Raw genomic sequence first — 25,418 nt, forward strand, 5'->3', positions numbered from 1 at the left:
CGAGAGGGCCCAGGACGCCTTGGATGAGCCCGAGACCAAATCTGAGCTTTCCCCAGCCCCACAGCCTGGAAAAAATTCCTTTTTTTTCCCTAAATCTGATGTCTGGATGTGACTCCGTTGCCTTGTTGTGGTGTGAAGGAAGAGGAAATCCCGCTGGGAGCTCAGAAATCCCTGAATTTGTGCTCAGGGTTTTGTCTGCAGCAGCCAAACTTCGGTACCAGCAGAAGGAATATTTGAATTACACCGATTTTACACCAAATACTCTGATATTTTCTGGTCCCTATTTGCTCTCTGGTCAAGCAGGAGCATTTCCTCCTGGATTTTCCCACCTGCAGTTACAGGAACCAACATTCTGATCCCCCTGTGCAATTTCTGTGTCCCAGCAGAAAGAGAGGGGAGAGCAGGAGCTGCTCTGGGGGCTCTGCAGTGATTTTATTTCTCCTGCCACCACACCTGGGAGGGTAATTGGCTTTGGGGCTCCCTGATATTGGGGTTTTTAAATTATTTTTGAGTTCCTGGAGCTCTCTGAGCTGAGGTGGAGGCTGCTCCCTCCAGGTGGGCTCTGGGGAGCAGCAGCTCCTGCCCTGCTCATCCCACAAAAGTTCCTTACCCGCCTGCAGCTCTCCTGTCCCGGGGTGTGCAGCTGCTGGGATGACCCCAAGGTGTAAAACTCCTCATTTCCCAGCCCCAAAGGTGTAAAACTCCTCATTTCCCAGCCCCAAGGGTGTAAAACTCCTCATTTCCCAACCCCAAGGGTGTAAAACTCCTCATTTCCCAGCCCCAAAGGTGTAAAACTCCTCATTTCCCAGCCCCAAGGGTGTAAAACTCCTCATTTCCCAGCCCCAAGGGTGTAAAACTCCTCATTTCCCAGCCCCAAGGGTGTAAAACTCCTCATTTCCCAGCCCCAAGGGTGTAAAAATCCTCATTTCCCAGCCCCAAGGGTGTAAAACTCCTCATTTCCCAGCCCCTGCAGCCAAAGGAGGAGTCTGAAACGTGTAGGATCAGCTTCTCAAGGGTGTTTATTTTCCTTATCTAGAACATTCTGACCTGCCAAGCTCTCTCTAGCAAGGGAGCCATGGCATTCTGTGTACCCTTTCAGGGAGATGTTTACATTCTATACCCAAAATTACATGTACTGTATTTACAATCAGGTGCCAATATCCATCATTTCTGTTGGACAGTGTGTCTGTACCTTAAAAAAACAGAAAAGTGTCACCACCACACCAAGGCATGGAGGGCAAGGAGAAGGAGAAGAAGGTCAAGACATGCCCAGATTCCTCCATCTTGACCCCCTGAATTACATTCTAAAAACCCCAAAATTCTACTTTTCCACCTGGTGTTAATGCAAATATCTCACTACTCAAACCCTTGTGACTTGTAATTCCTCATGCAGAGTTGGCAGCTTTTTCTATGGGCTAAAATCGAAGCCACGGGTGTTTTTTGATTTCGTGCCAGGGTCCCTGAGCCCCTGCCAGGTCCTGAGCCAGCCAGGGCAGCCAGAGGGATGTGCTGGGCTGGGACAAACAGGAGCAGAACAGAGCCTGTGGAGCTTTGGAGTGACTGCAGCGCTGCCAGGAGCACAATTTCCTCTGGAAATGACTGAGCCTGGTGCTTGGCAGTTAATAATCTGCATAATTACAGCTCCAGCAGCAGATCCAGCACCTCTAGAAAGTGCAGTGGAATCTAAACACCTTCCCCTTCCCTGCCTGGCAATGGAATTCATTTATTCCTCCCCCAAATGACAACACAATTCATTCTGCAGGCGCCTGTTGCTCTGAGTGCAGCCAGTGGATTAATAAAAGCCTTAATTATTAAAGGCAGCAAATGGTCCCTAATGAGTGTTTGCTGCAGAGTTAATGTTTGACTGGGGAGGGTCAGCGGGGTACGAGCAGGTGAGGCCACAATCAATCCCTTCTCCTCGGGATCCTCCTGGGATCCCAGCGAGCCTGGAGGGGCAGCTGGAGCCTCAGCGCAGGGATTTCATCCAGGGGGGGAATCTGTGGGTATTGATGATTCCGAGATTGTAAAAAATCTCTGTCTGTCAGCCCCCTGCCAAAGCAGAAGCCATAATTCATCTGTGCTGGTTCCAAGGTTGTTTATTCTGTTTATCTCTAACATGTTCTGCTGCCCTGCCGCAGCTCTGTCCTGCAGGGCAGCGTGTGGGGCTCTGCCCTCAGTGGGATGGTACAAACATTAAATACCACAAACTACCTGTGCTGGATTTACAATAACGTGCCAATATCTGTCACCTACGTTGGACAGTGTGTCCCCAGCCTGAACCAACAGAAAAATGCCAACACCACAGTGAAACATGGAGGGCATGAAGAAGGAGAAAAAGGACAAGGCACACCCAATTTCCTCCATCTTGTCCCCTTTGGACCCCTCATCTAGAATCCTAAAATTTTACTTTTGCACCTGTGCCACACTTAATTATTACTTATATCAAACACTCAGAGCTGGTAATTCATCCTGTAAGATTGAAAACTCTTTTCCATGGACAGAGATCACAGACAGTGTCTCTGGGGGCTCTGTCCAGGGGGGTTCCTGACCCCTGCCAGGGTCCCAGGGCAGCCAGAGGGAAGCCCTGGATTCCCACACAGGGGGAGGAATTCCAGCAGGAATTTCAGCTTTTCCAGGTTTCCCCGAGCCAGGCAGGGACACCTCAGGGACGCTCTCTTGGTTTTATGGATCCCTGAAAGGCTGGGGCAGCCAGCCTGGAGTGGAGCTGTGCAGAAACCCCCGGAATTCCCAATCCACGGCCGGGAATTTTCCCTGGCAGCCCCTCCCCAGGTGCTGAGAGCTGCTGCTCCTCCTCCCAGGTGGAACGTGGAGAGCCCCAGCTGTGCTGCAGCTGTGCTGCAGGTGTGTTGCAGATGTGCTGCAGATGTGCAGCCCATCCCTGATCCCCTGGCTGGCCCAGTGAGCAGAAGGGGCCAACAAAACCCATTTTTGGTGGCCTTGGGTGTCTCCCCGTGGCCGGGCCCGAGCAGGGCAGGATTTTGGAGCTGGGCAGGATTTCGGAGCAGGGCAGGATTTTTGTTAATTATCCCAGAAACAAATGTGGGTTGCCATGGCAGCCGCAGCGCTGATGTCACCTCGGCTCGGAGGCGCTTCCTGCTCCCAGCAGCATTCCCAGACTTGGGAAAAGGGAAAAGGGAAAAAAGGGAAAAGGGAAAAGGGAAAAAAAGGGAAAAGGGAGAAGGGAAAAGGGAGAAGAGCCAGGCAGGGCTGGGACACGCCCGGTGCCCCCTGCCCCAGCTTGGTCTGAGGGGACAGGGCAGGGGAGGCCGGGATGGGATTGGGATTGGGGATGGGAAATGGGATTGGGAATGGGATTGGGAATTGGGGATGGGAATTGGGGATGGGAATGGGATTGGGAATGCAATTGGGGATGGGGATGGGGAATGGGATTGAGGATGGGGATTGGGAATGGGATTGGTGATGGGGATAGGGATGGGAATGGGATTGGGACTGGGAATGGGATGGGAATGGTATTGGGATGGGATTCGGGATGGGAACAGGATTGGGGATGGGTTATGGAATTGGGATAGAGATGATAATGGGGATGGGATTGGGATCGGGGATGGGATTGGAATTGGGGATGGGAATGGGGATGCAGTTGGGAAGGGAATGGGATTGGGAATGGTTTTGGGGATGGGAATGAGATTGGGGATGGGGAATAGGATTGGGAATGGTTTTGGGGATGGGATTGGGAATGGGAAAGGGATTGGGAATGGGTTATAGGATTGGGAATGAGATTGGGGATGGGGAATGGGATTGGGGATAGGATGGGATTGTGGGTGGGGATTGGGATGTTCCTTCCCCTTCCATGCCCTGGGCAGCCACTCTGTGCCCTGGGGGTGCCAGAAGGAGAGTTCAGCATCAAAGGGGGCTCAGGATTTGTCTGGAATAAATTGAGATCCTGTCCGGGACGGGGAACGGGAGAGCAGGAACTCTGGGAATTGGTAATGCTGCTTTAATGAATGCAAAAATTCAAATTATTGGAGCGCAGCGAGGAGCTGCAGTGATAAATGCCTGGGAGCTGAGTTCTCCCTGCCCCTTGCAGCCCCCTGTGCCAGGCAGGGGCCGACCTTTTAACCCTTTTATTTTAATGAACTTTTGGGGCCTGCCTTGCCCTGGGAATTGTGGTTTTCGTGATGTGGCCAATGCTGGTGAATCGAAAGGAAAAATCAGCTGCAGCCCCAGGCAAAAAGGGAATCGTGGCACCCAAATCTGGAGGGGGGCGACTCCAACATTCCTGACTGGCCTGAAAACCTCCCCTGGGCTTCCAAGGGAAGCTGCAGCTTTGTGTTTGAAAAATAGGCCCTTAAATTGAGTTAATGATGAAAAAAAGCATTTTAATCAGGAAAGTGAAGACAAAACTGAGCCTTGGTTCTGCTTCTGGGCCAAAGAGGGCCCAGCAGCTGAGGGCAAGGCGGGAGCTCTGACACTGCCCAGCAGAAAAAACCCACATTTCCCACCGTGTTTTGGAGGGGATTTTTAACAATAATGAGGTGAGGTTTGGGTTTGATTTGGGGGTTTTTATTTTGCCTTTTTTTTTTTTAAGATAAAAAGCTTCTTTTTATTTGAGTTCAGAAAGGGTTTTTGTGTTTCCTACCCCTTCCACCTGCATCCCTCATGTCCAGCAGCTGCTGAGGAGCCCAGCCCTGTGTCCCTGTGTCCCTGTGTCCCTGTGTCCCTGTGTCCCTCTGTCCCTCTGTCCCGTGTCCCTGGGCCAGCAGGAGCAGCACACCACAGCAGCAGATTCCAATTTTTCTATTAAAATCTCCAAACCCCAGCTCCTCCCCGGGATCCAGAGATTAAAAAGAAACAATTTTTAAAAAAGGCTCATATTTCTCTGCTGGCTGTGTGGATTTTTGAACTCGTGCTCCTCATATTTCCAACCACAAAAATCCCCAAGCCTGGTGTTCCAATGGAGCTCTGTGAGCTGCCAACATCACCTGGGGGCTGTGGGAAACTCCAGGGCTGAAATGTGACCTCTGCCCAGCGTGGTATTTTATTTTTATTTGGTTTTACCTGGCTGGCACCCCTGGCACTGCCCCTTCTCCCTGGCAGAGCTGGAACTCCCGAGCTGCAGGGATGCCCCAGGCACAGAAGAACACCCAGCAAAGCCCAGCCTGGGCTGAGGAGATTATCAGGATTAACCACGGTGCACAGAGATGTTTACAATTATTATTAGCTCCCAAATCTGCCCGAGCAGAACGGCACAGGCACTGCCCATCTGTTGTTTTACAGCAGCCTCGCCGGGTTTGCTGCTGCCTGCGCCTTCAATTCCATGTCCTGGCACAGCCTGGGCGTGCAGTGACACCAGCAGCAGCAAATCCACCCCTGGGGACACAGGGCTGGAGGAAATGGGCCCTGCAGGACAGAAAATCAGCTTGGAGAGGGAGAAATCACATCACAAGCACAGGGACACAACAGCGGAGGGGACAGGGCAGCGAGGAGACCTGGAGCTGGCCTGGGCTGGCGGCACCTCAGGGGCAGGGGAGCTCATTTGGCATCCTGAAAAACCCCCAAAACCCCCTCATCCACCCTGCCAGGGAAACCAGCAGCAGAGGAGGGCAGAGCAGGGGTGGGGAAAGGGCCAGCAGCTGCCCAGGGGCATGGCAGGAGGATGGAGCCTTCCCCAAGGAGGATGGAACCTTCCCAAGGAGGATGGAACCTTCCCAAGGAGGATGGAGCCTTCCCCAAGGAGGATGGAACATTCCCCAGGAGGATGGAACTTTTCCCAAGGAGGATAGAACCTTTCCAAGGAGGATAGAACCTTCCCCAGGAGGATGGAACCTTCCCCAAGGAGGATGGAACCTTCCCCAAGGAGGATAGAACCTTTCCCAAGGAGGATGGAACCTTCCCCAAGGAGGATGGAGTCTTTCCCAAGGAGGATGGAACCTTTCCAAGGAGGATAGAACCTTCCCAAGGAGGATGGAACCTTCCCCAAGGAGGATAGAACCTTCCCAAGGAGGATGGAACCTTTCCAAGGAGGATAGAACCTTCCCCAAGGAGGAAGGAACCTTCCCCAAGAGGATGGAACCTTCCCAAGGAGGATGGAACCTTTCCAAGGAGGATAGAACCTTTCCAAGGAGGATGGAACCTTCCCCAGGAGGATGGAACCTTCCCCAAGAGGATGGAACATCTCCCAAGGAGGATGGAACCTTCCCCAAGGAGGATGGAACCTTCCCCCAGGAGGATGGAACCTTCCCCAAGGAGGATGGAACATTCCCAAGGAGGATGGAACCTTTCCAAGGAGGATAGAACCTTTCCAAGGAGGATGGAACCTTCCCAAGGAGGATGGAGCCTTCCCAAGGAGGATGGGACCTTTCCCAAGGAGGATGGAACCTTTCCCAAGAGGATGGAACATTTCTCAAGGAGAATGGAACCTTTCCAAGGAGGATGGAACCTTCCCCAAGGAGGATGGAACCTTCCCCAAGGAGGATAGAACCTTTCCAAGGAGGATGGAGCCTTCCCAAGGAGGATGGAACCTTCCCCAAGGAGGATGGAACCTTTCCAAGGAGGATGGAGCCTTTCCCAAGGAGGATGGAACCTTCCCAGGGCAGGAGGAGCCCTGAGCACTCCAGCCCTGGGGTTCTTCCCCCCGTTTTTCAGGCTGCATTAAATGTGGGGGTGCTCTGGTTCTTTCCTCTGCCAGCTGATGTTTTACCCTGCTGTATTTTTATCTTTGCTGTGTTATATAAGGAGATGTGCTGGTGTCAGTCTGGCAGCTCCAGCGCTGTCAGTAAAACTAATCCAGTTTAGCACGAGGCTGAGATGAGGCCTGAATTCCTGGTGATAAAAAGCAGAATTAACCCCAATAAGTGACTGAACTCCTGGTGCCTCTGTTCTGACCCTGGGAGAAATAACTCCAGCCAGCACAGAACTGCTCCAGCCAGCTTCCCCCTCTGCTACCCCATGGAACAAACCCCCCTGAGGCTGAGCAGCCTTTTGGTGAATGCCCAATTTCAGGAAACTCAGAATTCCTGGGGGGCTCAGCCGAGCTGCTCCTCGGGCAAACGGCTCCAGCCCAGCAAAGCCTGAGGAGCAAAGTTTTATTTGTTTGTTTGTTTGAATAAAAAGCTTCTTTTTATTTGAGTTCAAAAAGGATTTTTATGTGCAAAAAAAAAAATCCTGGGGTGTGCAGAACCACAGATTCCCCTCCCAGGGGTGCCCCACCCTGAAGGAGCCCCGGGTGGGATCTGAACTGCCAGGGGGGAACCAGCCCGGTGCCCACCTCCTGCTGTGGATTTTGGAGCCAAAACCCTCCGATGCCAGCCCTGCCCTGTGCAGAGCCACGGCCAGGGGGGCTGCACCAGCCTGGGGAGGGCAGGGGCTGATCCCAAAGGTGCCACCGTGGCCAGCTGGGCACAGGGACCCTGCCCAGCCTCTGTTTGCCATCCCTGGGCTGTGCTGGGCACAGGGGCCATCCCTGGGCTGTGCCAGGCTGTGCCAGGCTGTGCCAGGCTGTGCCAGGCTGTGCCAGGCTGCTCCTGCCGCGGGCAGCACCGAGGGCGCTGGGTGTGGTGAGGTCACGGTGTCCCCACAGTGCTGGCAGGCCTGGGGGACCCCGAGGAGCTTTGGGGTCCCCGAGGAGCTTTGGGGTCCCTGAGGAGTTTTGGGACCCCTGCACAGCTTTAGGGACCCTGCAGAGTTTTAGGATCCCCGCAGAGTTTTACGGTCCCCGAGGAGCTTTGGGGACCCTGCACAGTTTTAGGGTCCCCGAGATTTTGGGACCTCGAGGAGTTTTGTGACCCTGCAGGAGTTTTGTGACCCTGCAGGAGTTTTGGGGGCTCTGCAGAACTTTAGGATCCCCGCAGAGTTTTTGGGTCCCCGCAGCGTTTTTGGGTCCCCGCAGAGTTTTTGGGTCCCCGCAGAACTTTTTTTGGGACCCTGCAGAGTATTTGGGTCCCCGCAGAGTTTTTGGGTCCCCGCAGAACTTTAGGGACCCTGCAGGAGTTTTGGGACCCTGCAGGAGTTTTGTGACCCTTCAGGAGTTTTGGGGGCTCTGCAGAACTTTAGGGTCCCCGCAGCGTTTTTGGGACCCCGCAGCGTTTTTGGGTCCCCGCAGAGTTTTTGGGACCCCGCAGAGTTTTTGGGTCCCCGCAGCGTTTTTGGGTCCCCGCAGCGTTTTTGGGTCCCCACAGAGTTTTTGGGATCCCGCAGAGTTTTTGGGACCCCGCAGAGTTTTAGGGACCCCGCAGAGTTTTTGGGACCCCGCAGGAGTTTTGGGACCCCGCAGAGTTTTTGGGTCCCGCAGAGTTTTTGGGACCCCGCAGAGTTTTAGGGACCCCGCAGAGTTTTTGGGACCCCGCAGAACTTTAGGGACCCCGCAGCGTTTTTGGGACCCCGCAGAACTTTAGGGACCCCGCAGAGATTTTGGGACCCCGCAGAGATTTTGGGTCCCCGCAGAGTTTTTGGGTCCCGCAGCGCTTCGGGGCGGGTCGCGGGGATGGGCGTGGCACGGGGCGTGTCCGTGACGTCACGCTGATTTGCATGCCCCGCCCCCGGACGCGGTCAGCGCCTCAGGAAAGTTGTGCCGGGCCGGGCCGGGCCGGGATGGACGCGCTGCGCTCCGCGGGTCGGGCGCTGCTGCGGAGCCCCAGCGGGCCCAGAGCGGCCTGGGCCGGCGGGCGGCACCACAGTGAGAGCCCGGCCCGCTCCCCCCGCTCCGCTCTCCCCCCCCGCTCCACTTTCGCTCTCTCTCGCGGCTCTTTCTGCACTTTCGGCCCCACTTTTCTGCCTCGCGCTTCGCTCCGCCCCATGGCGCTCCCCTTTCCTTGCGCTCCTTCCCGCGGGCGGCAGCGCCGGGGCTGTCCCCGTGTCCCTCTGTCCCCGTGTCCCCCCTTGTCCCCCTGTCCCACTCTCCCCATGTCCCCCTGTCCCGCTGCTCCCTGTCCCCCTTTGTCCCCCTGCCCCACTCTCCCCGTGTCCCCCTATCCCCCCGTCCCGCTGTCCCTGTGTCCCCCTGTCCCGCTGCTCCCTGTCCCCGTGTCCCCCTGTCCCCCCCGTGTCCCCCTGTCCCCCCCGTGTCCCCCTGTCCCCCCCGTGTCCCCCCTTGTCCCCCCGTCCCGCTGTCCCTGTGTCCCCCTGTGCCCCCGTCCTGCTGTCCCCGTGTCCCCCTGTCCCGCTGTCCCCGTGTCCCGCTGCCCCCGTTCCCCTGTGTCCCCTGTCCCTGTGTCCCGTTGTCCCCGTGTCCCCCCGTGTCCCCCCCTGTCCCCGTGTCTCCGTGTCCCCCTGTCCCTGTGTCCCCCTGTCCCGCTGCTCCCTGTCCCCGTGTCCCCCTGTCCCCCTGTGTCCCCCTGTCCCCCTATGTCCCGCTGTCTCCGTATCCCGCTACCCCCGTTCCCCTGTGTCCCCCCCTGTCCCCGTGTCTCCGTGTCCCCCTGTCCCGCTGCTCCCTGTCCCCGTGTCCCCCTGTCCCCCTATGTCCCGCTGTCTCCGTATCCCGCTACCCCCGTCCCCCTGTGTCCCCGTGTCCCCGTCCCTGTGTCCCGTTGTCCCCCTGTCCCCCCGTGTCCCCCTGTCCCCGTGTCCCCCTGTCCCCGTGTCCCCCCTTGTCCCCCTGTCCCACTCTCCCCCTGTCCCCGTATCCCGCTGCCCCCGTCCCCCTGTGTCCCTGTGTCCCCCTGTCCCCCGCTGCCCCCGTATCCCGCTGCCCCCGTGTCCCCCTGTCCCTGTGTCCCCCCGTCCCGCTGCCCCCGTGTCCCCCTGTCCCGCTCTCCCCGTGTCCCCCTCTCCCCGTGTCCCCCCGTGTCCCTCTGTCCCCGTGTCCCCCAGCCTGGCACAAGGGCTGGAGCCTGGCGGGCACTTTGTCACTCTGTGACCTCGTCCCGCTGCTGGCTTTGTCACACGGTCGATGGCCCCGTGGCGAGCGGTCCCCGGGTGACACCGAGCTTGTGGCTGTCGCTGGTCCGGTGAGACCGACCCGGCGTGGGGCACCGGGGATCGGGGATGAGCAGCGGCGGGACACGAACGGGCTGGCTTGGGGGCTTGGGGACACCCGGGGGGGCGTGGGGACACCTGGCAGGGGTGGCCCTCGAGCGCTGTGACTCCGTGCCCGGGGCTGGGTGACCCGCACGGTGAGGACAGGACAGTGTCGCTGTCCCCGCGCTGCCACAGCCCCCCTCCAGCACCAGGTGCCCATCCCAGGTGGCTCCTGGTGGAATTTCAGGCTGAGGGACGCCCGGCTGACTTTCAGCCTGGCCCCACACCCTGTGTGTGTGTTTATCCCTGTGTTTAGAACCCTCCTTCCAGCCCCACCAGCACTTTGGGGAAGGGCCCGTGGTGGTTTCCATGGGGGGAGCAGAGACCTCTCCTCCTGAGGGGCTCCTCAGGGCTGTGGGTGGTGATTTACCTCACCTGGATCCCAGCAGCTGCCCGGGCTTAGCAGCAAATCCCATCTTACCCTCCTTGTGCAGGGTCAGGGCACGGGGTGGCACCCCGGCGCTCCCAGTTAAACTGGTGGCTCCTAAAGGGTTGCTGCTGTTTGTTGTGGAAAAAGTTTTGGGGTTTATTTTGCTGCCTCGGAGAGCTGCAGGGGAGGCTCCCAGGTGAACACCTCGTGGCTGAAGTGCTGCTGCCTCCTCTCCCTGCCCCATCTCCTCCTCAGGTGGAGCCTCGGGGGTGTTGCTGTGGGTTTGTGACTCCAGAGCCTTCCCTGTGTCCCCAGAGCTGCCTGAGAACTGGACGGACACGCGGGAGACGCTGCTGGAGGGGATGCTCTTCAGCCTCAAGTACCTGGGCATGACCCTGGTGGAGCAGCCCAAGGGAGAGGAGCTCTCTGCAGCCGCTGTCAAGAGGATCGTGGCCACCGTGAGTGTCCCCAGGTGGCCCTGAGTGGCCCTGGTGGCCCTCGGGGGAGTCCCACGGGGAAGAGTTTCAGAGCTGCAGCTGGGGGAAGCCAGGACTTGCAGCTCCAGTGGGATTGGGGTTGCAGCCCCAGAGGATTGGAATTGCAGTTCCAGGGGTTTGGGGTTGCAGCCCCACAGGATTGGGATTGCAGCTCCAGGGGATCGGGGTTTCAGCCCCACAGGATTGGGATTGCAGCTCCAGGGGATCGGGGTTTCAGCCCCAGGGGTGTCAGGATTGCAGCCCCAGCCCCTCCAGGGCTGTGGGTGGAACTGCAGACCCTTCAGGCACTGGGAAGCCCCCGGGAGCAGCCCAGGCTGTGGGATGGGGCTCACTGGGCACGGCTGGTGCGTGGCTGAGCTCTGGCTCCCCAGATAAATGATAAGCCAGGGTGTGTGAGGAGCTCTGACCTGCTGGAGTCAGCCTGCCCCGGGGCAGGGACAGCCTTTGGAGCGTGGCCAGGCCGCTCTGGGCTTTCCCTCCAGGATTTGGGGGGTTGAGAGGGGAAGGTAGAGGGACACCTTGCTGCAGTTCCCAGCCAGCTGTCCCACTGTGACCTCAGAGGGGTGGGTTTCCTGAAGCCCCTGATTCCCAGCCCTCCTCCAGCACAATTCCAGCCATCCCCCTGATTCCCATCCCTTTTCCAGCCACCCCCCTGGTCCCCAAGGGACTCAAAAATTCCCCAGGGAGTGGGGCTGAGGATTCCAGCCTGGAACCAGCTGGATGTGAGCCACAGGCTGAGAGCACCAGGCCAGTAAATGAGAGAAAGTGGCTTGTAAAAGTCTGGTTTTAAGCTGATGTCCTATCCAGGGGGTGCTTTGCCCCTGGAGTGGGGTTTGGCGCCACTGGGAGCCCACGTGTGCCAGGCCCATGCTGCTCCCAGCACAGCTCAGGGCCGTGCTGGGGGCCCTGGGGACATCCCTGTGCTGGCTGGCAGTGCCTGTCACAGTGCTGGGTGTGCCCCTGCCTGCTGAGTGCCAGCACAAATCCCTGCTGCAGGGAGGGAAGGGAAGGGTTAACCAGTGCTGTGTCCCTCCTGGCAGCAGAATCAGCCCGTGGTGAGAGCAGTGTGCATCCCCAGTCTGCTCACACACCTTTGGAGGTGCCAGGGTTAGCAGCCTGGGACTTCCCCTCCCTCTTTCCCTCCCAAAGGCAAAAGCAAGTGGGAAGAAGCTGCAGAAAGTGACGCTGAAGGTGTCACCCCGAGGGATTGTGCTCAGGGACAGCAGGACCAACGAGCTCATCGAGAACATCTCCATTTACAGGTGGGTGCTGCTGCTCTCCTGCGCCCCAGGGCTGCTCCTCTGGCCTGCTCTTCTTCACCCCTGGCTGGTGCAGAGGTGTGGGGGTGCTCCAGGGAGGGGCTGAGCCTCCCTCCCACATCCCCTGAGCTCATCCTGAGCATCTGCTGCAAATCCCAGACCTGAATCTCAGCCACCCCTGCATCAGCTCCTCTCCCTGCCTTGAGCCTGAAGATGAAATCCCAGGCTGAGAACTGCTCCCCTCTCCTTCCTCATCCTCCAAGGAAAACCTGAGCCAGCCTCTCTGCTGCAGGCAGAGCAGTGTGAGGTGCTGCTCTGCTGGAATCTTCCCCTTCTCCAGCCTGTCCTGTCCCCCAGTGTGAAAAGGACATTTCTTCTCCCACCTCTCCTTGTGCCCGTGGATCTCTCTCACTCACTCACTCACTCACTCACTCACTCACTCACTCACTCACTCACTCACTCACTCACCCACCCTGGCTCCTCTCCCTGCCCAGCCCAAGCCTGGTGCCCTCCCTGTGCTCCCTGCCTGGCCCTGGAGCTGGGCAGCTCCTGCTGGCAGCCCCAGGAGGCTCTGGAGCCTGTCCCCAGAGCCCAGCCCGTGGTGTTGTGTCTTCCAGGATCTCCTACTGCACGGCAGACAAGGCCCACGACAAAGTGTTTGCCTACATTGCCCAGAGCCAGCTGAACGAGAGCCTGGAGTGCCACGCCTTCCTGTGCACCAAGAGGAAGATGGTCAGTGCCCAGGAGGAGGAGGAGGGACACAGAGGGGCTGCAGGGCTGGAGGAAGGCTCAGGCAGAGCTCCCAGAGTGCTGCTGCTGCCCTGCATGGCCTTTCCCTGCTGCAGCCCTGCCCCACAGGCACCTCCCTGTGCTGCTGCTGCAGCCGCCTGGGCAGGGGGGCTTGGCCAGGAGGTGCCCAGGGGGCCCTGCTGGGGCAGCCAGCCCCAGCTCTGCAGAGTTTTTAGCAGCATCTTTGCAGCTGAGGCCGTGTCCTCCCCTCAGGAGACCCTGCTGTGTGCTGGGGATGGGCCCAGAGCAGAGCCTTGGCTGTGGGGAAGAGTCTGGGGTGTGCTCTTGTGGATATTCTAGTTCAGTCAGAGAGAAAAAGAGAAAGATTTCTGCCAGGCTAAGCCTAGGAAAAACCTTTCTCCTTTTCTCTCTGACTGAACTGAGAATATCCACATGCTCTGAGCCCTCCTGGGATGTTTTCCTGCTCTTTCAGGCCTCCAGGATGGGAAGGGACCTAGTGAAACGAGAGAGGAGTGGGGCAAGGGCAGCCCTGGGGTGTCTGGTGGAGCCAGAGCTGGCACTGAGCCCCCTCCCCGTGCCAGGAAGGGGCTTGAGGGGAGAGGAAGGGCAGGTCAGAGCCCTCTGGGCCCTGAAATCTTTCCCTGGTGCCTCTTGCAGGGGAGCAGGAGGTCCCAGATCCCTCTGAGGGCCATTCCCAGCCTGGTCCTCAGGAGCATCCCCGTGCCTGCAGCTCGGCCACCAGGGCTCTGTTAAAATTCTCTGCCTCTCCCAGCTGGCTTTTTTCCCCTTGGAGAGAATAATGGGAGCTACAAGTTGTCTCTCCTTTCCCTGCCGTGTGCTCCCATCCTTGCACGGCCAAGATAAGCCTCGCTCCGCAAATTAAAATTTAAATCTTCCTGCTGCTAAAAGAATTATCTCGGTGCTCCATCAGCTCAGTGCATCCCCCTCCAAATAAAGTTCTCCAAAGACTTTTCTGGCAAAATCTAGGAATAATTTCCTTTTTCCTGCTCTGTAAAATGCAGGAACATCCTGCTGCTGAGGTGATCCCTGCTCCCAGACTGGGAGCCAGCCCTCCCCGGGGCAGGGGCCCTGGATGCACCACAGCTCCCAGTCTCAGGCATATAATTAGTCCATATTTTTAGTTCCTGGGTAATTCTCAACAGTAGCTGGGTCTATTAAACTTGATTCAGATGTGACAGCCTAAATTGTAAACAGCTGTGAGGAGTTTCATACTTAATTACCATATTTGAGGGTTTTTTTGCCATAAAGCATTTGCACTGCCATCGAGGATGTAAATAGCTCCCACATTCCAATGAGCTCTCCTGCTTGCCAGCCTTAATTGGCACCGATGGCTCTGGGGGTCTCCCTGCCCCCCTGCCTGGCCTTTTTGGGGGTGCTGTGCCCTCTCTGTGTCCCCCATGTCCCGGGGGGCTGCCAGGGGAGCCAGGTCCATCCCTGCCTTTGGGTTTGTTGCGTTCACAGCTTGGGAAAGCCCACCCAGCCTGGATGCCCGGGGTGTGGGGAGCATTCCTGCTGCTCTGCTGGGGCTGGAGCTGCTGCTGAGCATGGGGGTGGCATTTCTGTCCCTGCTGGTCCCTCTGCAGCAGCTGCAGGGCTGGCAGGGGGTGTCCCTGCTCCTGCAGGGCCAGGCTGGCACGGGACAAACCCACTGCAGCAGCCCGGGGCCGTGCTGGGGTCTCGGGGTCTGCGCTGCTGGGATGACCCCAAGGGTGTAAAAATCCTCATTTCCCAGCCCTGCAGCCAAAGGAGGAGTCTGAAATGCACAGGATCGGCTTCTCAAGGCTGTTTATTTGTGGGAGTCCAGGGCTTCCCTCTGGCAGGTCTGGGACCCTGGCAGGGGTCAGGAACCCCCCTGGACAGAGCCCCCAGAGACACTGTCTGTGATCTCTGCCCATGGAAAAGAGTTTTCAATCTTACAGGATGAATTACCAGCTCTGAGTGTTTGATATAAGTAATAATTAAGTGTGGCACAGGTGCAAAAGTAAAATTTTAGGATTCTAGATGAGGGGTCCAAAGGGGACAAGATGGAGGAAATTGGGTGTGTCTTGTCCTTTTTCTCCTTCTTCATGCCCTCCATGTTTCACTGTGGTGTTGGCATTTTTCTGTTGGTTCAGGCTGGGGACACACTGTCCAACGTAGGTGACAGATATTGGCACGTTATTGTAAATCCAGCACAGGTAGTTTGTGGTATTTAATGTTTGTACCATCCCACTGAGGGCAGAGCCCCACACGCTGCCCTGCAGGACAGAGCTGCGGCAGGGCAGCAGAACATGTTAGAGATAAACAGAATAAACAACCTTGAAACCAGCACAGACCAATTATGGCTTCTGCTTTGGCAGCGGGGCTGACAGACAGAGACTTTCTACAATCTCAGAATCACCAATACCACAGATTCTGACATTTATTTTTCTTTATCTAGAACATTCTCTCTCTGACCTGCTGGGCTCTGTCCAGCGTGACGTTCTGTCTGCCCTTCCAGGGAGGTGTTTACATTTTATCCCAAAACTACCTGTGCAATGTTTACAATGATGGGCCAATACTTTTAACTCTCGGGGTCACCTCGACACCCTGGCCCCGTGCCAGCCCCGTGCCAGCCCCGTGCCAGCCCCGTGCCAGCCTGCCCTCCCTCCAGCAGGGTTTGGTGGCTCTGCCAGAGCCGGGGAGCAGCAGCCTGCAGAGCAGAGGTGCCGCAGATGGAGCTCAAGGATCGATTTTGGAGGTGTCAGTGATTGATCTCAGTGATTGGTTTCAGTGATTGAGCTCCGTGATTGATTGCAGTGGTTTTAGTGATTGATCTCAGTGATGATTGGTGTCCGTGCTGTCAATGATCTCAGTGATTGGTTTCAGTGCTGTCTGATTTCAGTGATCTCAATGATTGATCTCAGTGATTCCAGTGGTTTCAGTGATGTCAGAGATCGAGATCATTGATTGATTTCAGAGGTTTCAGTGATTGATCTCAGTGATTGGTTTCAGTGATTGATCTCGGTGATTGGTTTCAGTGATCTCATTGATTGATTTCAGTGATGACAGAGATGTCAGAGATCAAGCTCAGTGATTTCAGAGGTTTCAGTGATTGGTTTCAGTGATTTCAGTGATCTCAGTGATTGATCTCAGTGCTGATTTCAGTGCTTTCAGTGATTTGATCACAGTGATTTCAGTAGTTTCAGTGATCTCAGTGGTTGATCTCAGTGGTTTCAGTGATCTCAGTGATTGATTTAATTCATCTCAGTGATCTCAGTGACTGATTTCAGTGATTTGGTGGATTTCAGAGGTTTCAGTGACGTCATTGATCTCAGTGGTTGATTTGAGTGATTTAACTGATTTCAGAGGTTTCAGTGGCTGATCTCAGTGATGGCACTGATCTCAGAGGTCTCAGTGTGTCCTGCTCTCTGCTCCCCAGGCCCAGGCTGTCACCCTCACCGTGGCCCAGGCCTTCAGAGTCGCCTTTGAGTTCTGGCAGGCAGCGAAGGAAGGTGAGTTCCACTGCCCTCCTCACCCTCAAGGGTCACTTTGCTGTGCTCCCCTTTCCCTGCCTCCCAAATTTCCAGGTTTCCTTGTAAATCCAGCCAGGTTTTGGCTGTGCTCCTTTGCTGGAGGTGTCTCAGGCACCTTGGGGCTCCTGCTTTCACCTTACACGAGGTGACAGGAGCAGCAGGGGTGGCCTGGCCGAGCTCCCTCCTGCTGCAAAGCTGCAGGCAGTGAGGGGATTCCTCTTCTGCAGAGAAGGAGAAGAGGGAAAGGTCCATCCTGGCAGCAGAAGGGACGAGCAGCCCCGGCTCAGCAGCTCCTGCCCAGCCTGCCACACGTGAGCCACCAGGGCAGAGCCCGAGGGATGGGGATGGGGACGGTCCCTGAGGGATGGGGCATTGTCCCTGAGGGATGGGGATCTGTCCCTGAGGGATGGGGGATGGTCCCTGAGGGATGGGGCATTGTCCCTGAGGGATGGGGATTGTCCCTGAGGGATGGGGATCTGTCCCTGAGGGATGGGGGACGGTCCCTGAGGGATGGGGATGGTCCCTGAGGGATGGGGATCTGTCCCTGAGGGATGGGGCATTGTCCCTGAGGGATGGGGACGGTCCCTGAGGGATGGGGATGGTCCCTGAGGGATGGGGCATTGTCCCTGAGGGATGGGGCATTGTCCCTGAGGGATGGGGATGGTCCCTGAGGGATGGGGATCTGTCCCTGAGGGATGGGGATCTGTCCCTGAGGGATGGGGGATGGTCCCTGAGGGATGGGGGATGGTCCCTGAGGGATGGGGATGGTCCCTGAGGGATGGGGATGGTCCCTGAGGGATGGGGATGGTCCCTGAGGGATGGGGATGGTCCCTGAGGGATGGAGATTGTCCCTGAGGGATGGGGGACTGTCCCTGAGGGACGGGGATTGTGATGCCTGCAGGAAGGTTTGGCAAAAAAGGGTTTTTTCACTCTGCCCTCTCTCCCTCTCTGCCCTGCCCACAGCTCCAGCCATGGGGAACTTGCTGGATTTTGGGGACCCTGGCAGATCCCCCCTGGGCAGCAGCACGGAGTGCCCAGGGCTGGACAACAGCAGCTTTGGGCCCAGCCCCTCAGTCAACAACAACGTGCTCTGGGTGAGTGCAGGAACGCGCCCCTCCTGCTGGAGTAAACAAGTTACCCTTTGTCCCCCTGAAAAGGAAAAAGCCCAGAAGTTTCTCTCCTCAATTTGGTTAAAAGACACCTCATTGCACCTTGGGGATCACCTCAAACTTAAGGACACCCAATTGGACAGGAGCCAAAAAGTCCCACCTAAGCAATCCCCTAGAAAAGAAGAGAGCAAAAGGAGTAAATCACTCTTTTGAAGTGTTTTAGCAGGAGCAAGAACCTCTTGCCCTGGCTCTGCTTTTCCCTGTAAAGAGCTTTTTTATTTTGCCTTTTATTAAAACTTTTTTGTTTCCAACACTGTCACAGGAGCCATCCTGCTACTTTTATGCCACCTGAGGTAGCTGAGCTATCAAAGGTGCAATACTTTTCTCTGAGAGCTTGTCAAACCTGGCTCAAATAGACACAATATTAGTAAGGGACAGCCAAGAGTGCTCCAGCTCCCAGCCCAGGGCTGTTATGGGGTAAACTGGGAGCTCTGGGGTGGCTGAGCTGCTCAGGGAGGCACCACAGCTCGGAATGATCCAGGAGTGCTCAGTGCTTGGGGGGTAAATGAGCAGGATGGCAAAGCCCTGCCAGGTAATTGAATATTGCTGCTGTGGAGCAGCATTTCTCAGCGGTTTGTCACCTCACTGTGACCAAAGTGCTGTGTTCAGGGGCAGGAATCGGTGCCTTGCTGGCTCCTTGTTCTCTCCAGGGCAGAGTTGATGGTTTGTCCCGTTTTTCCCTGCTCCTGCTGGTGTCTGTGGAGCTGGGATGGCTTCTGGGGAACGTGCTCAGTGCCCTGGTTTAGTTGTTTCATGGATTTTGGGGGGAGAGCGATGCTGCAGCCCTGGCTGTGCATCCCTCAGGGAGCCCAATGCTCCTTCATCCCCTCAGACTGGGGCACGGTGGGCTTGGCTGGGATTTTGGGAAGGAATTCCTGGCTGGCAGGGTGGGCAGCCCTGGCACAGGTGCCCAGAGGAGCTGTGGCTGCCCCTGGATCCCTGGCAGTGCCCTGAAGGTGTCCCTGCCACGGCAGGGGTGGGAATGGGATGGGATTTAAGGGATTTCCCTTCCCACCCAACCCCTTCCATGGCTCTCTGACCTCCAGGCAGGCTGGGGCTGCCCCTGGAAGCCCCTCTGGCCCTGGGGTCTCTGCCCAGCACAGCCCCTCTCTGGAGACCCTTCCTGCTGGGTTTTGGGGAATTGCAGGGCGAGTGCCTGAGCCTCTCCAGGTTAAAGCTGGAGATCAGCCCTAAGGCTGAATCAAATCCTGGAGGCTTATCAGCCATCTCCAACCCCTCCCTGCTCTCAGAGTTTTCATACTCCACTTATTAATTGCATTAAGTCTGTAAGTGCATGGCAGGATTTTGGGAACAGAGCATGGAAAAGCTTTCCTGGGACAGCCTGGCAGCAGGGCAGGGCTGCAGGGTGCCAGAGCTGCTTCTGCTGTGCCAGGGCAGAGCTGCTCTGCTGACCCTGAGCCACAACAGCCCCAGGTGCTCCTGGAGCTGTGTCCAGGTCCCTGGAGCTGGGAGAGGGAGGGGTGGTGGTTCCCATCCCTGTGCTGCTCTCCTGGGCTGGAGCTGGGGCAGAGTCAGCCCGTTTGGGGCTGGAGGGAAGGGTCAGGCCCCCCGAAATTCACATTTCCCCCGGAGAGGAGGCAGATTGCAGAGGAGGGGACTGAGGCACTCGGAATCCAGCAGGCAGGGATGATTTTTTTGTCTGAGTGCAGAGCCAGATCTCTAAACACACTTCTGTGCAGTTCTCTTAGCAACTACTTGTCTCTCTCTTTATCTCTTCACAAAGGAAATGGATGATGGTCTGGACGAGGCGTTTTCAAGGTAATTCTCATCACTCCCTTGAGTTCAGCTCGGGGAGCAGCCCCTGGGACTTGGCTGGCTTTGAATAATGCTCCTTCATCTCCTCAGGGCTGTGATCTGGCCTGGGCAGCTGCCCCAGCAGTTGGTAATCGAAGGATGGGCTTCAAGGCTGCCTGAGAAGCCAAATATTTTGACAACCTTTTAAAGGATGGAGAGAGGCAGCGAGTGATGGGGAATTTAATTCCCCAGGCAGTTGCTGTGTCTGCTCCCACCCCCCGAGACTTTTCCAGGCTGCTGGTCCCAGCTTCTGGCACTGGGGGCTTTGCTCTTCCTCAGCCCACGAATTCAGGGTGTGTGGCCATCAGTTCATGGGGTTTATTCCTCTCTCCACTCCAAATTAGAGCCTTCCCTGCCCCTGCCTGCTGAGCAAAGCCAAACAAACCCGTTTCCTCTCGGTTTCCCTGCCTGTCCTGGCAGGCTTGCTGTGGTTTTATGTGGGTCCCATCCTCCTCTTCCTCCTCCTCTTCCTCCCCCTGGGGCTGGGAGGTGCTGGAGGAGGGAGTGAGGCAGGAGGAGGGTTTGCAGCAGTTCCTGTTTGGCTCTCAGGGATGATTTACAGCTTCCCTTCCCCAGCAGCCTCGTCCCAGGCTGGGGCTGATGAAAACAGGGCTGATTGATGTCCTGGTCTCTCTGTTCTCCCTGCCCCAGTGGCTGCAGCAGCTGGGGCTGGTGTTGCCTTTGCTGGGCATTGCTCCATCACCCTGACTCAGAGCTGGGGCCGCTGATCCTGCAGCACCCCCAGAGCCACTCCTGCCACATCACCACCCCTGCAGGAAAACCAGGCCTTCCCCGGGCTTATCCTGACCTTGTGTCCCCCTGGAAGGAGCCCAAACCTCCCAGTTCACCTCCAGCCCTGGTGCTGCAGTGTTTAAATCACACAGCAGCAACCCGGGGCTGCCTGGGCTTTGTGGAACATCTGGGATGGAAAGCTCTTCCAGCTGATGCTGTGAACAGCAGCTGAGCTGTCCCGAGGCAGGGACAGGGCTGGGTCAGTGCTGGGGGCTGGCAGCAGCTCCAGGAGAGTCCCAGAGCCCCGCCGTGCCAGGCAGGTGTGGGGCACATGCCCGGGAGCAGCTCGGGAGTGCTGTGGATGCTCTGTGCCAGCTCCCCCGAGGCCTTTTCCCCTTCCTGAGCGTCTCCATCCCACGGGAGGCTGTGGGAACGTGGGGCTGCAGCTCTGGGGTGCAGCAGGAGTGGGGCTGTGCTTCACTCTCTGTGCTTTACTCTGTGTTTACTTTACTCTGCTTTACTCTGTGCTTCACTCTGTTTTGCTCTCTGCTTGCTTTACTCCCTGTGCTTCTTTTACTCCATGCTTTACTCCGTGTTTACTCTGCTTTACTCTGTCTGTTTTACTCTCTGCTTGCTTTATTCTGTGCTTCACTCTCTGTGCTTTACTCTGTGATTACTTTACTCTGCTTTACTCTGTGCTTGTTTTACTCTGTGCTTTACTCTGTGCTTGTTTTACTCTGTGCTTTACTCTGTGCTTGTTTTACTCTGTGCTTTATTCTGTGCTTGCTTTACTCTGTGCTTTACTCTCTGTGCTTTTCTTACTCTGTGCATTACTCTGTGTTTTCCTCTGTGTTTGTTTAACTCTGTCCTTTCCTCTGTGCTTGTCTTACTCTGTGTTTACTTTACTCTGCTTTCCTCTATGCTTTCCTCTGTGCTTGTTTTACTCTGTTTACTCTGCTTTACTCGTGTTTTACTCTGTGTTTACTTTACTTTGAGTTTTCCTCTGTATTTACTTTACCCGTGCTTTACTCTGTGCATGTGTTACTCTGTGCTTTTCTTACTCTGTGTTTTCCTCTGTTTACTTTACTCATGTTTTACTCTGTGTATACTCTGCTTTACTCGTGTTTTACTCTGTGTTTACTCGTGTTTTACTCATGTTTTTACTCATGTTTTACTCTACTTGTGTTTTTACTCATATTTTTACTCATGTTTTACTCATGTTTTTACTCATGTTTTACTCTACTCGTATTTTTACTCATGTTTTACTCTACTTATGTTTTTACTCGTGTTTTGTCTCGTGTTTTTACTCATGTTTTACTCTACTCATGTTTTTACCCGTGTTTTTACTCATGTTTTACTCTACTCGTATTTTTACTCATGCTTTACTCTACTCATGTTTTTACTCGTGTTTTGTCTCATGTTTTTACTCATGTTTTACTCTACTCATGTTTTTACTCATGTTTTTACTCATATTTTTACTCATGTTTTACTCTACTCATGGTTTTACTCGTGTTTTTATTTTGTTTTCACTCGTGTTTTTACTCTATGTTTACTCGTGTTTTCCCTCGTGTTTTCCCTCGTGTTTTCCCCCGTGTTTTCCCCCGTGTTTTCCCCCGTGTTTTCCCCCGTGTTTTCCCTCGTGTTTTCCCTCGTGTTTTCCCTCATGTTTTCCTCTGTGTTTACTCCCTGTGCCCTCAGGCTGGCGCAGTCGAGGACGAACCCGCAGGAGTTGGACACGGGGCTGTCGGCCCAGGACGTGCAGAGCGCAGAGCCCCTGTCCCCCCTGTCCCCCGTGTCCCCCGTGTCCCCCCTGTCCCCCTGGAAGGGGCTGGAGCCCGGCACGGCCGACAGGGACGATCTCTTCATGTTCTGAGGCTGAGCTGAGAGAGGAACCCCCCCCTGGACCCTGCAGGAGCTCCAGGAGCAGCCCCGAGGATGTCGCAGCTTCCAGACCAAAGCTTCAGAGACCTAACAGGGATTTTTTACACCTTGCTTTTACCTAAGCCACGAGATGCTCTGGGACATGTTTACTCACAGTTTACAAGCGCTCCTGGGAGGTGTGGAGAGATCTGCACAGGGTCTGCTCCTCCTGCAGCAGCCTGGGCAGCACCAAAGCCGCCCTGGAGCATCCCCTGATGCAAACACGGTGTTTCTAACCCACCCAGCCGGGAGCAGCTCATCACCTGCCTGGCCAGGAGGGGATTTGCAGCAGCTGCTGACAGTGGGAGAGCAGAGAGGGAGCAGAGCTGGTGCTTTTGTGTCAGTGTCTGTGGCGCTCTCACAGCTGTCACTCACCCCACGGCTCCGCTGGGAATTGACGCTTTTTAACCCAAAGACTCTACGAAGTTTTGCACTTTAAAACTTGAACTGAAAACAATGGTCCGAATTGTCATGGTAAGCAGTGCCTGGAACCTCTCCTCAGAAGCTATTTACCCAAAAAGAGCCCACCCTGGCGATGCTGCAGCTCTGGCTCCAAGCTGACCCCTCACCTCTCCAGATCCCAGAGCTCCGTTGGCTTTAAAGGCAAAACCACCAGGGAGGAAGGATTTGTTCTGCTCAGTTCTGCTGGAAGGGGCAGCCTGGGAGGGCCAGCAGGACCTCAGACCCGTGTGGCCAGCTCGGCCCAGCAGGTTTGCCTGTCCAGGGCTTGCTCCTGCCTCAAAGGCCTGTGGTTGTTGCTTGCTGGAAGGAATGGGATCAGGCAGGAGGAATTCCTGGGTGCAGATGGAATGGGATCAGGCAGCAGCAATTCCTGGCTGCAGATGGAATGGGATCAGGCAGAAATTCCTGGCTGTAGGGATGGAATGGGATCAGGCAGGAGGAATTCCTGGCTGCAGGGATGGAATGGGATCAGGCAGGAGGAATTCCTGGCTGCAGATGGAATGGGATCAGGCAGGAGGAATTCCTGGCTGCAGATGGAATGGGATCAGGCAGCAGCAATTCCTGGCTGCAGATGGAATGGGATCAGGCAGAAATTCCTGGCTGCAGATGGAATGGGATCAGGCAGCAGCAATTCCTGGCTGCAGATGGAATGGGATCAGGCAGAAATTCCTGGCTGTAGGGATGGAATGGGATCAGGCAGGAGGCATTCCTGGCTGCAGATGGAATGGGATCAGGCAGGAGGAATTCCTGGTTTCAGGGATGGACTGGGATCAGGCAGAAATTCCTGGCTGCAGATGGAATGGGATCAGGCAGGAGGATTCCTGGCTGCAGATGGAATGGGATCAGGCAGAAATTCCTGGCTGCAGATGGAATGGGATCAGACAGAAATTCCTGGCTGTAGGGATGGAATGGGATCAGGCAGCAGCCACACCTGGCTGCCCAGGTAGCAGAGCCACCCCTCCCAGCGGTGCTCCCAGCCCTTCTCCCCGACAGCCACAGCTCCCAGGGGGCTCAGGAAGCTCCATCTACCCCTGGGACTGCAAACCAGCAGCGGAGGTACAAAGCTTCTGCTAACTAAGAGATTTAAGTTTTAACGATCCTAAATAGTCTCACTGACACCTCGCAGTGTTTGTGGCCTTATGTGAAGCGTGCTAATCTGTTTTATAGATTTGTAACTTGGGTTTGAAGCACTAATTCGTTCCCCAGACAGCTCTTTAGAACTCCCTTAAAACTGCTCGCAGGAAGGGAAAAAATCCCTCTCTGTCAGCTGCAGGAATTCATTAGGAGGAGCTGAGTGACTGACTTAGATTTGAGATGTTTTTCCCCCCGAGTGTGAGTGTGAGAAGGTGCTGGGGGCTGGTGGAGCTGACTGACCACGTGTGTGACAGAACCAGTGCTCTGAGCATCCACCTCTCCTTCCCTGGAGACCCCAGCAGCAGGCCTGACAGTCACAACACTATCTCTGTGTGTCTAGAGTGGTTTTTTTAAGAAAAACTGACGCTGTAAAGAATATTCTGCACTGAGGGGAATAAAAACTCTGCAGTTTTTTGGAGCCTCTGTGCTGGTTCCTTCAGTGTGTGGCGTTCTGCTGGTGGCAGGGGAGTTTCAGAGTGCATCCCTGCATCCCTCAGCACCTCTGCCTGCTGCTGGGGCAGGGCCAGGCTGCTGGGCATTTTCCCTCCCTGCCTACAGCAGCCCTCTCCCTGTTGGGAATGCAGGTGGGAAGAAATGCTGATGTCTGACTCCAGCTCAGCAGGCTGAATGATTTCTGTATTATAACTATGCTACAATACATTCATATGCTATTTAAAAGAGATAGTAAAACTACAAACCGACTTTTTCTAACTGCCATACCGAACTCCCTCACAACTCCTAACCTTTTCTCAGAATTCCAGACACAAGCAGGTCTGAGTGGCTGCCAGGCTCAAACAATCCTCACCAGAATCCAGCCAAGCACTCACCCCAGGTAAATAATGCTCCAAACACATTCCACATGAAAAAACAAAACCAAAACCAAAAAAAAACCCAAAAATTGTTTTCTCTGTACTCCTCTATAAAAAATCCTGAGGGAGAGCAAATTGTACCTACCAGAGTGACCATCACCAACATCACTGTCCCCTCAGCAGGGCCACCAGGTCCCTCCTGTCCCTGCAGAAGGGAGCATCAGCGAGGGCAGCTTGTGAGCACACAGCCCATCAAGGTTTGGCTCTGAAATCCCTCCTGACTCCTCATCTATCGCTCCCCCAGCTTGGGAAACACCCGTGAGGAGGGAAAAGATGGATTTTAAAGGGGTGGGCAGAGCAGTGCTGGGACGGAGCAGACACCCAGGTGGGGCTGCAGGGCCTCTGCTGAGGCAGCAGGTGAGAAAAGCAGGATTCAGACACCAAAATAATCCCAAACCCCTTGTTTGCCCCAAACTTCTGCCACCCCAGTTGCTGTTTCGGAGTCACGGGGAGGTGTTGGGGATTTTCCTTCCTCTCCTTTCTAAGCAGACCCTGCAAACCCCACATCTCTCACGTTCTGCCTCCAGGGGGTTTTTCCCACCCTTCCAGCGCTCCCATCAGCAGCTCCTGTCTCAGCACAGCCTGAGCCCAGACTTGCCCACGCTCCTGCCAGCCCCAGCCGCAGTTTCTGCCTCAGCTGCCCCAGCCCAGGGATGGCAGCACCGCTCCAGGCTGAGTTTTTGCCTCAAAGCCTCCCTGGTGCCACTCTGCAGGGAGTTGTTTGCCTTGCAGCTGCATGTTTGCATCTGCCTGCGCTGCTGCTGCTGCTGCTGCTGCTGCTGCTGCAGAACGGGCCCCAGCCCTGCAGCTGGTCAGGGCTTGTTGGAGCTCTGAGCCCTGCTCCTGTCCTGCTCCCGGTGTGACATCCCAGTGTCACATCCCTGCTACCAGTGTGACGTCCCTGCTGCTGTCCTGCTCCTGGTGTGACAT

The 25,418-nt window shown here is 55.9% G+C and overlaps 1 protein-coding gene across 11 annotated transcripts; it reads left to right on the top strand.

Moving 5' to 3' along the window:
• The first annotated feature begins 8,527 nt into the window (after positions 1–8,527).
• LDLRAP1 (low density lipoprotein receptor adaptor protein 1) lies at positions 8,528–24,037 on the top strand. 11 transcript variants are annotated; one of them, XR_012051814.1, is made up of 12 exons: positions 8,528–8,653; positions 10,682–10,824; positions 12,013–12,125; positions 12,740–12,854; positions 15,576–15,614; positions 16,294–16,366; positions 16,615–16,698; positions 17,351–17,481; positions 19,301–19,335; positions 21,802–22,917; positions 22,996–23,033; positions 23,367–24,037. XR_012051814.1 is itself a non-coding variant. In XM_072917930.1 (10 exons), exons 1-10 carry the CDS (start codon positions 8,569–8,571, stop codon positions 21,974–21,976), a joined length of 993 nt encoding a protein of 330 aa, XP_072774031.1. In that variant the 5' UTR covers positions 8,528–8,568; the 3' UTR covers positions 21,977–24,037. The 11 variants fall into 11 exon arrangements, 3 of the variants coding, with proteins under 3 accessions (XP_072774031.1, XP_030146269.4, XP_072774033.1); XR_012051807.1 differs by having other exon boundaries at positions 21,802–23,331; positions 23,404–24,037; XR_012051808.1 differs by having other exon boundaries at positions 21,802–23,294; positions 23,404–24,037.
• The last annotated feature ends 1,381 nt before the right edge of the window (positions 24,038–25,418 follow it).

Source organism: Taeniopygia guttata, chromosome 23, assembly GCF_048771995.1.
Source record: "Taeniopygia guttata chromosome 23, bTaeGut7.mat, whole genome shotgun sequence".
Taxonomy (NCBI): Eukaryota; Metazoa; Chordata; class Aves; order Passeriformes; family Estrildidae; genus Taeniopygia; species Taeniopygia guttata.

What these genes read in the sequence shown, in the direction of transcription:
- LDLRAP1 (XM_072917930.1), top strand. Translation starts at nt 8,569, where the DNA reads ATGGACGCGCTGCGCTCCGCGGGTCGGGCGCTGCTGCGGAGCCCCAGC. An exon ending in TCAAGAGGATCGTGGCCACC is followed by an intron (nt 10,825 to 12,012) that starts GTGAGTGTCCCC and finishes TCCCTCCCAAAG; the next exon opens with GCAAAAGCAAGTGGGAAGAA. An exon ending in TCCTGCCCAGCCTGCCACAC is followed by an intron (nt 16,699 to 17,350) that starts GTGAGCCACCAG and finishes CCCTGCCCACAG; the next exon opens with CTCCAGCCATGGGGAACTTG.